The sequence below is a fragment of the Hakea prostrata genome, chromosome 6 (assembly GCF_041222555.1).
Source record: "Hakea prostrata isolate BN-2017 chromosome 6, UWA_Hpros_2, whole genome shotgun sequence".
Classification (NCBI taxonomy): domain Eukaryota; kingdom Viridiplantae; phylum Streptophyta; class Magnoliopsida; order Proteales; family Proteaceae; genus Hakea; species Hakea prostrata.
The window spans coordinates 19,276,432-19,286,839 of NC_142605.1; the positions used below are offsets into that span (position 1 = coordinate 19,276,432).

At 37.0% G+C, this 10,408-nt stretch overlaps 1 protein-coding gene across 1 annotated transcript; it reads right to left on the reverse strand.

The window, feature by feature from the left end:
• Positions 1-6,168: 6,168 nt before the first annotated feature.
• LOC149012466 (protein neprosin-like) lies at positions 6,169-9,314 on the reverse strand. The gene is made up of 8 exons (XM_089157615.1): positions 9,150-9,314; positions 8,347-8,430; positions 7,955-8,033; positions 7,778-7,872; positions 7,421-7,591; positions 6,900-6,953; positions 6,642-6,794; positions 6,169-6,549 (listed from the first exon to the last, which is right to left on the reverse strand). The coding sequence occupies exons 1-8, from the start codon at positions 9,312-9,314 to the stop codon at positions 6,169-6,171; spliced, it is 1,182 nt and encodes a 393-aa protein (XP_089013741.1).
• Positions 9,315-10,408: the final 1,094 nt, after the last annotated feature.

The window sequence follows — 10,408 nt, forward strand, 5'->3', positions numbered from 1 at the left end:
ACATCAATTTTGCAAATATCGACTAGACTTTATCTCTTCTCGTTAGCGATGTCATCAACGATAATCTTTGTGATGGAACCGTTAGAGAAGTTTGAGAGAGTGAGGGCATTTGTGTTGATGAAGTGAATTTACATTGATTCCCTTAGCTACTGTCTTGGCAAGCATTTTAGCCCAAGTGTGCCCCGCATTTCTCACAAGATTTGTGCCTATGCCTAAGAAGCTTCAATTTGGAGCTTCTTGGGCACCATCTAAAGTGTGCCAAAACACCCGGTTCATGCCCCCGCTTCTACCCATTTTTCTGAAGCAGCACACATCCTTCGACACACTTTACCAAACAAGATCTTACCTAGTTTTGTGCCCAAAATGGCCATAAGCACAAGAATCAGATTCAAAAGAGCATTGCCAAACAACCTTAAGCTTCATTCTATCTGCCAACTTTCCCACCCCCATTAAACTAAATAAACCATACTTTGAAATTTCATGGAAAATTTTACTTTTCCCCACCCCACTTCAAATTTAGCAAACAAACAGTGCTCAAAAGGTCCAAATGAAAATGAAAATTACCCAAAAGAAAACAAAAGAAGTATTGTCTTCGAGCTCAAAAAGCACAGTCATAATGACAAAGAAAGATTTTTTTGAAGGTTTCGATTCGGTAATTGGTGAGTCAATCGTAAGACTTGGCCTAATTACCAAAATATGATTAAAAGAAGGATCACCCCCCAAATCATTGACAAATGAATATATGATTTGCTAAAGGCATCCCACTAGCAGCAATCTCCATCCCAACATCTTTTCAATGAAGTGCTCCTTGGGGAGGCTCTTGCTCTTAGCGAAGGTCTCCTTCATTGCTTTGGGGAAGGGTTGGAGCGGGTGATAGCAATAGTGGACTACCAAGGATTGGCGAATGCCTTATTTAGGGTGAGAGAAGTCCCTAGATATAGTGATCCAATAGTCCGGGATATTAAGTATCTTGCCTCTAAATTCTTGGACTGTAAGGTGTTGTATTCTCCTAGGGAAACTAATAGTAGCTGATTCCATAGCCAAAAAGACATTCTCTTTACCGAGTAGGACCGACTAGCCTCTTTCAACTATTTGGCTTGTCAAGATTTGTAATTCGAATTATCCTTTGTCTTGTGTTTCGTAATGAATAGGTTTACCCAAAAATAAATAAATAAATAAAATAAAGAAAAGAAGAAGAATATATGATTTGCAGGTTTTTTTTGGCGGGGAGAGTGCAACTTGGAATCTGAATCACATTCCCCTTGAAATTTCCAACAGGAAAGATGCTTGTGCTTTCGGATCTTATTTCCCTTAATCAGAATTTTATTTAATTTAAAATAGTGTATTTGTACAGTTGACTGGGCCCATGGCATCTTGTTCAAACTTTTAACTGCTGACACCTAATGGGCCTTCAAAAGGCCATCTCATCAAACGTGGCCCACATTTATGAATTTATATCGTAAAGGGATCTCTTGGATGGATTGATTCCGGTTCGGTTTATCGGTAATGAGTAATAATTTTTACCTCTTAGTGAAAAGGTCATTGGTTCAATGCTTCCTATAGTATAAAGCTACCAATTTCAACACAATCAAGATTGGTTAGATTTTTAAATTTTGGTTCCGGTCCAATTCTCGTATTCGGGCTACTATTGCTCATGCCAGGTTAATTTGAAATAATTGATATATTGTAGGACCCACAAGGCCTGATGGACGATTGTAAGAGATCATTCAATCAGGAAAAATTACACAAAGTGTTGGAGAATAATCCTCCGGATCTTATTTTTTTGTTTATTTGCGCTTAAAGCGACACACACCTAATCCTCTTCCGACCCTAATAATAACATCTTAAAAGAAACTATGTAATATGTTAGATTAGTTGTCCAAGTAAATGTCTCAATGCATTAGAAAAAACATAGAAAAAATATTCTTGGAAGCATATGATATAATCTATCAAAAATGGCTCCATCTTGTTGTCAATTCAAAGCCAAAGTCAAATTAAGAAGGATTGGGCATAATTTTTTTGGTGGTTTTGATGTGAATAGAATTAATTAATATTGATTAAAATAATTTATTATATGTTTAAGATAATGTATAATATAATGAGGATGTCAATATCATATTATTGCTAGTAATGTAATATGGATCTCTTATGGTGTAAACATCGTGAACCGATTACAATATCCCCCGAAAAATTTGAATGATAGACGAAAACAAAGAGAAGGAGCTAGCTGCCAAATGAATGCACAAAATTAATTATTTTTTTAGATGGCAAAATCAATTTCAGAGAGGAATATTTGATGTGTCTATATATTTAATAATTAAAAAAAAATCGTAGCCAGTGTACAAGAGTGTTAGACTTAAATTTTAGACGAAATTGCTCCAACATCCTAAAATAAATGCTTTAAACATTTACACCCTTACCCTTTTTATACGTAAGGGTATATTAGTCTTTACGATTACACTACAATCCATTGTAACGGAACTATAGCTATGTACTTCTTCTTCTTTTGGTAAAATAGCTAACTATGCGTTTTGAATTATAAAATGGGATTTAGTGCTTACCCAAAAAAAAAATGGCTGTGGAAGAATTTGCTCTAAAATTTATAGTTCTCAGTAAATCAGTTTTTGTTCAATTTTAGAACCGCATTATTTTCCTTGAATTTTTTTATTTTTTAGGTCAAACATCATTTTCTTTGGATGGAGTGAAAACATCATTCTCCTTAAACCATGTTGGTTATTTTCTTAATCCTGTGGTGAGTGGTCTAGCTTTGCGCGTATGTGTATGTGTGGAAGGTCTTGTTTTTATTTCCATAATTAAGTTTTAAGATGAAGGAGACTCAGATCAAATTCAGTATAACAGTTAGACTTTAAATGGATAGTCGAAATCCACATCCGAATTTGCATTCGTATTAAGGGTGTTCGTATTTGAAAATTTTCTTACTGGAAAATATCCGTATCCATCCGTTAAGCAACCAGATTCAGATTCGGATAATTGCTTATCGGATCGGATAATATCTAGATAAAAAATCATCCAGATAGAGTAAAGTATTCAATATATTTTTCTCTGAAAATGGATGATAATCGGATCGAAAACCGATAATCGGAAATAAAAAATTATCCGGTTAGAGTACATTTTTCACAAAAAAAAGACTGATAATCGGATTCGGATACCGGTAATCGGTAACCGAAAATTGTAAATCGAAGAAAAAAAATGACAATCACCAATCAATAATCAGATAGTTTATCGGATCGGATTATTATCGGATATTCGATAAAGTTCCGGATTCAAATTCAGATGCTTTCTCTAAATTACTGCCGGATTCGGATAGTGATTTTTTTAATCAGATTCGGATTCGAATACTGGTGTATCCGATGTGAATCTGATCCATTTACAAGTCTAATAACAGTGCTTTACATAGTTAACCATGTGAGCATTACTGGCTAAAAGTCTTCACATTTCCCGATAGAGATCATCTCTAGATCTAGAGGTTAATTAGGGTTTTTCTTTGGAAATCTGAATGATGCATTTCATGGTCTAGAAAATTGAATTCAATTTGAGGAGTTGTACATTAGATCACTTAATTAGAAAATCTAGGGTTTCTCTTCTCGAATCTTTGATTTCAAGCTTCGGCTTCTTCCCATCACAGATTAGAATAAATTAAAATTTACTCCATGAACGTACATGGACAACCAAATCCACATCTAGAACCTCTCTCGAGTACGGCAACAAATTTCAATCCTTCTTGGGGCTATGAATCTATTTCAATTTATGGGTTTGTCTTATGATAATCAACCGAACCATAAACGATATCATTTGTGTGGTTTGATATATGTTTGAGATTCTGTCTCTCCTTTTCCCTCTATAGCATTTATGTTTCCTCTTTCTCTGCCAAACTTGCCGGAGAATACTTGAGGGCTCCAACTTCCAACATAATAATCGCAACAAATACTTCACATCTCAATAAAATTAGAAACTCCCTGGGTTCACTCTATTCTGGGACTCAGAGTCCCTAACTTCCAGCTCATGGTAATGTGTGTTGGGATATATCACCAACACACGGCGAAACAGAGCTGTGAAGGCGATTTTTACCTTAAATCGGCGATATATCGCCGATTTCTAATGGGCGACATTGGTAACCCAGCCTTTGAAGTTTCATCGACTTTGGTGGAAGCAGAGACGGAAACAGAGCTGTGAAGGCGATTTCGTGACAATAAAGCACAGAGCTTAGGTATCAACGAAGTGTGCTAGCTGATGGTTGCAGAAGAAAGTGCCTATAGTGATCTTCTTCATTTGAATTAGATGAGGTCAGTTATGAGCTGGAAATTGTAACCCATTTTGCAGCCATTAGCAAGGTTCATAAAGCACGATGGAACAATCAGAAAAACAGAGATAGCGGGCGAGCCCTAGGGGCCATTCCAGCGGCGATGCCACTTGCGTATCCTAGAGTGACGGTGAGTATCCCTAAGGAGGAGAGAGCGTTGCAGAGAAACCATGGAAGACGGTTTTGTGAATTTAGCCATTTAGGTTTGAAAAAGTGTCGCCAAGCACCGACACGGCGACACCAGGTGACATATCGAACCGTGGTTACAACTTGGGCCTGGTTCCTTAAAACCTTTACCCTGGTCTAGAATATTCTATCCTTGACCTTTTTTGTGATCCTGAACCTGATCCTATAGGGTTTGGCTGTGCCAAACAAGCAATCAACTCTGACCTAACTTAAAAAAACATGCTATATTAATGATCTTCATTTGCCTCACTGAATGAGGGGTCTGCGCAGATATCTCCATTTACAAAAAGCACTAATTAATACCAAGTTTTTGTAAGAGGGGAAATCTTGAATATGTTCAAAAAGGTATTCAATCGCAAGAGAGAAAGGGCACAGGGACATGGTGTTTTACCACAGGATTTATTCTTTGAAACGAGAACGTGAATTTTACTTCAGATATGATAAAATTAGGATCTACAAATCCTTTTGAGTGCTGCTTATGTTGATCACAGTAGCATCTTAATCCAATTTTGGGATCATCCGTATGAATTAGGGCTTATTTCAATGAAAATTCTCCGCACGACGAGGCATGCAGTTTGATTGAAACTGTTTCAAGAGTTTGGATTATGTGAATGACCCATTTAGAACATTAGAAGGACATTTTAACAAGCACATACAAGTTTGTTAAAAGAGACACCACTAATAACGAATTGAAATAGAAACAAAAAATGAAAACACATAGAGGTTTAACTTGATTCACATACCGACATAATATGCTATGTCCATGGGCAAAGAAGAAGAGTTTTTTCACCATGTAGAAGAACATAATGAGACTTCACAACAATTCGCCAAGAACGGTGTTACAAGAATTCTCACCCAAACCCTAATTGAAAATCCTAGATCTCTCAATCAATTTGGTAGACGAACATAAGATACACACACACACACACACATCAATTGGGTAAGCGGGTTGACCCATCGGGTTAGGTTGTACCATACCACGGGGGCTCCACCCTCGCACCCCTTCTATAGACCGAGATCAGTGGTGAATTTTTCACCACAAATCTTTGCAAAAAAGGGTCATTCAGGTTGTCCAATAATATATGTCAATGAGGATCCATCTTTCAAATCGGGCATCAGAATTTAGGTCAAAACATAACAAGATTGCTCAATAAATATATGTTACCTTGTGAGTACTCATCATGAGCCTAACATCAATAAATATAAATGATGTTACCTTGTGATGTGGAGGATTTGCTATGTTTGTGGGCTTGATTATGAGTGAATGTTTGGAGTGGCAATCACCCATGGGGAACCGAGGGGGGGGGGGGGGGCTTTGGGGGGGGGGTATTACAGGGAGGCCTAATGATCAATAAATATAAATGATGTTACCTTGATTATATATAAGATTAGGATTTTGATATAAATATGTAAATCTTAACTCCTAAGATGTGGCTCAATTGATAAAAAACCAAACTCCAAGTAAGAGATCAGAGTTCAAATTCAATCCGGGCTAATAAAAGATAATTTTACTTAAGAGTTTGTTAAGAATTGAGAACGAATTACTGAACTTGATTATTAACTGGCTGAAGTGAGATTCAAGAACTATTTGAAAACCATTAAATCCACCAGATGAGAGGAGACAAAAGTGCCATATGAACGAAGATTAATGGAAATTCTAGTTAATCACCACACATAGAACCCCCAGGGCCTCCATAGCTGATTGTGTGTCCCATGAAATCACCCTGATCTCCAAAATAATTTATGACATAACACTCCGTTGCATCACCCAGAGCCTCAGCTTCCCAGTAAGATATGTTCCTTAGTGTCCTAGCAGCGTCCATGTACTGCATTCTTGCAAAATAAGCACACTTATGAAATTTAGTACTACCCCAATGTCCGTTCCCCATTTGTGGTGAAGGTCCATCTGGGGTTCCCAATGCGAACCCACCATATCTAATCATCTTAACACCTTTAGCCATTCCAAACATAAGGCTGTTTGGCCAATATCCAACACTTATACTGTTTTTAATTATGAACCACCAGTTTCCAGTGACTTTGTCCTGCAATGCATGCATGCATGCGTTTCCATCAGAGATGAACATGAACACAAACACAACACAGGGAGGGAGAGATGAGATTAATTAATTGATACCTGGCTAATCATATAATCACCAACGTATTGCGGTCCATCATATACAGATAATGGTTTAATTTCCATGCCCCAGTGCACCTGAGGGTGAACCTGAACAAAACCTTGGCAAATCATATTGAAACATCCGGTTACCTTTTCACCATCTCCATCAACCTATGATACATTAATATAAGGAAATTAAAACCAAAAATAAATAGTAAGATCAATAATATATAGAAGCATTCTAACTAATTAATGCTATATATAATTAAAACTTACAGTCCAATACGATGTAAGCCGGGTCACATGATCATTGTAGAGCTTTGGGTGTACCTGATCAGTGAAAAATTACTCAAACATAAACCATAAAGAAAAATGGGTACGTCCTCATCTATCTTTTGGAAATCCGAGATTTCTTCTACTGGTTTATTCTGGATTAGGAGACTATGGGTTCCAAGAACAAGAAAAATGACTTCTTTCATCACTCACGTACACACATATAGATGGGTTGGATTGCAAGTTAGGTGTGTCTGGTTCATCTCTTTGGAGGGGATCTCCTAATGAATCAGGTATAATATTCTATTACAATAATATTTATTGGATTTATCCTAATCCTTGAATTAGAATATTCTACATGATTGAATCCTATATCTCCTCAATGGTTGCTCATCGGGAGTGCCCGACCGGTGCGGCACTCCCGGTGCGGGATGTGTTTAGGTCGTGAGAGTCAAACTTGGACCTCTATTACATAGATGCATGCACACAGAATGCCACAATGTTGAGATGAGATGGGTACTTACCGCCCAACCAGCCTGAATGAGATTAAATTTACACTTAGGGCCCTCACCAATCCAGATATGAGACATGGTATAATGATCTTTATTTGTAACAGTCGGATTATGAACACTCATGAGAGCCTTAATTCCAAAGAACGTCTCATTAGGATCTGCAAATATTTGAAGCCGAGCGTACTGTTTTGTTTAAACAGATCAACAAAATGATGCTCATGCATATCAGTAATTTCAAATTTTGCAAAGCAAGACAGTTTGGATCAATTAAGGAAAAATTTCAGAGAAATTAAATTGATGGGTAAATTTGATAGGAGGATAGGAAGATTAATAATAATAATAATCATTAATTCTGTTGAGCATACTTACATGTTCGCCAAAATTCTTAGAATCAAGTTTGCGACAATATTCTGGATACTTAATACCTCCCAGATCATCTTCCTTTTGAGTTCTTCGGACAGGACCTGTTGGTTTTGGAATAGCTTCTAGCATTTATCAGATCTTCCTTTCGAGTCCTTCGGATAGGAACTGTTCCCGGGGGGCAACTTTCAGTGGGAAACCAAATTTCTGAATGTGTTGCTGCTTCATCTTTCTCTTCATCTTCCAAATGGAAAGTTGGTTTCATCTACATAAACATAAGAGCCCAACAAGTACAGATACAAGAAAATGAAAACGCTGAATAATCCCTAATTCCATATTGAAGAAACTTCACTAAAGCTATCAAATAACTTCAACTCAAGTGAATGGACATGACAAGAATCAGAATTGCTATTAGTGTCTCTCTCTCTTTCTCTTAAAAAGACAAGTTATTCCTTTATTTTGAAGAGGAATGAGATACACATATGGGGGAGTACTGTTGGTGTTTTCCACCAAGACATGTATATTGCTTTTGTAAATTAAAACAAGAGATTTATTTGAAAAATAACAGGCCGGGGTACCTGAATCTTGTGATTTCGAAGTAAAGGATGATCCAAAGCAGGCTGTTTGTTGATGTCAACACAATCCAGTATGTAATTATCAACCTGCATGAAATTGAAAAAAATATATCACTAACTTCCATTCCACCAAAAAGAAACCCCAAATGAGTTGGGGGAAAAAAAAAATATGAAGTCTAAGTTTAGCCAAACCCTAGGAGCAAAATTATCATCCAACAACTTTTGAAATTATTATTAAATTTTTTTGGTCATTGTCAAAATAGTCGTAAAGACTAGGGGCCCATAGACCTAGGAGACCGCCGGAGGGGGGGACGGTGTGGAGAGACAGAGTTCAAATCTAGTATCTCATTAGAATTACTATCTCTACATAGGAGGCTGTCATCACTGTGCTCAAAGTACATCCACACATTTATCCAAATCAAAACTATCTTCATCGATTATAGAATCATCTTCATCGTGTATTCTTATTTATCCAGCTAAGTAACCGTCTTATGCCTTTGCCCTGATTCTTTCTTCAGCATGGACCCTCTGTGGCAAGGTCTATCCGAAACATGACTAATTTGATTGTTGAATCTGATGCCTCTGTTTATTTTATTCTATTCTTTTTTTATCATCATCAAGCCAGTCAAAACGACTGGGATCTATAGGCCCAAGGGATGGCAAAACGGAAACGTCAGGTCTAGAGGGATGAAGGTTCAGATTTTAAGAACTCCACGGTCTACTACCTCTATAGAGCAGGAGGCTGCCACCGTGTCTCCCTTTATTAGTTTTGTGTATGGGGAAAGAGTTCACACGTATATACATACCTTCATGCTCTTTACTGGAGGCTTATTGAGAAGCTTGAGTTGACTTTCCAACGCATGATTTTCTTCAATGGAAATGTTCCTTGGTGTTGCTTTAACTCCATGACAGCAGAAGCTTGAAAGAGATAGAAACAAAAACAGAAGCGTGGTGATGCCTATGAAACCCATACTTGCTGATCATCAAATTAATTTGAACGTCCAGCGGAGGAGAACCAGAGCCTAATTGTTCCAATTATCGAGCTTCTATAAAACCATAACATTTATCTAGAGCCTTTGACAGCAATTTAAATGCTCGATCTTACATACAGGCTGGAAAATTTCTTTCCAATTTCTATCCAATTTCCATTTAATTGGTTAATCTTTCCAATTTCTTTCCACTTTCCATTTAATTTCCATATCATTTAATTTACAATTTAATTTCTATGAAATCTTTCCTTAATTGATCGAAACTCTCTTAATCCATTCTTGCTTTGCAAAATTTGAAATTACTGATATGATAATCATTTTGTTGATCTGTTTAAACAAAACAGTAATATATATATATATATCGCCTACCAAATTGATTGAGAGATCTGGGATTTTTTATTAGGGTTTGGGTGAGAGTTATTGTAATGCCATTTTTGGCAATGTTCTTCTACATAATGAAAAAACTTTTCTTCTCCGCTCGTGGACATAGCATATTACATCGGTATGTGAACCACGTTAAATCTCTATATGTTTTCGTTTTTTGTTTCTATTTTAGTTCTCTATTTTTTGGTGTTTGTTTTAACAAACTTGGTGTAATAAAGGTTGGTCTCAATCTAGAGCTAATTACTTGACTCGACCTGACCCAACCTTAAAAGCAAGTAATATTTTATTTTTTGAATTTTTTTATTGAGCATAATTGAACTCTTTTCAGGCTGAGGACAAGTAGATCAGGACCTTGCTCAATCCCATGCATTTATTCATTAAGATCCAGATTAAAAATCTCAACCGAGATCTTGGATCTGACAGGTTGAAATTTCAAAGGATTAGGTCATGAGAGTTAGACCTAGACCTCTAATACATATAGGTAGGGGTGTCAACGGTTTGGTTGGGCCGGTTTCAGGTTGGGCCTAACACGGCCCATTAAGAAAATAACGGTTTCGGTCCGGTTTCGGGCTGGTGCGGTTTGGGTTCGGGCTGACTAACGGTTTGGGCTAATGGTTTAGAATTGGGTTTACTAACGGTTTGAGTTCAAGTTTACTAGCGATATGTTTTGAGTAACTTGTTGATGTGTGGAA

Bases quoted from the DNA above. Each gene is read 5' to 3' on its own strand.
- LOC149012466 (XM_089157615.1), bottom strand. From the start codon at position 9,314: ATGGGTTTCATAGGCATCACCACGCTTCTGTTTTTGTTTCTATCTCTT. The intron at 8,034-8,346 runs GTACCCCGGCCT...ATGTTTATGTAG, and splicing joins TTCGAAATCACAAGATTCAG to ATGAAACCAACTTTCCATTT. The intron at 6,954-7,420 runs GTAAGTACCCAT...TTCACTGATCAG, and splicing joins TCATTCAGGCTGGTTGGGCG to GTACACCCAAAGCTCTACAA.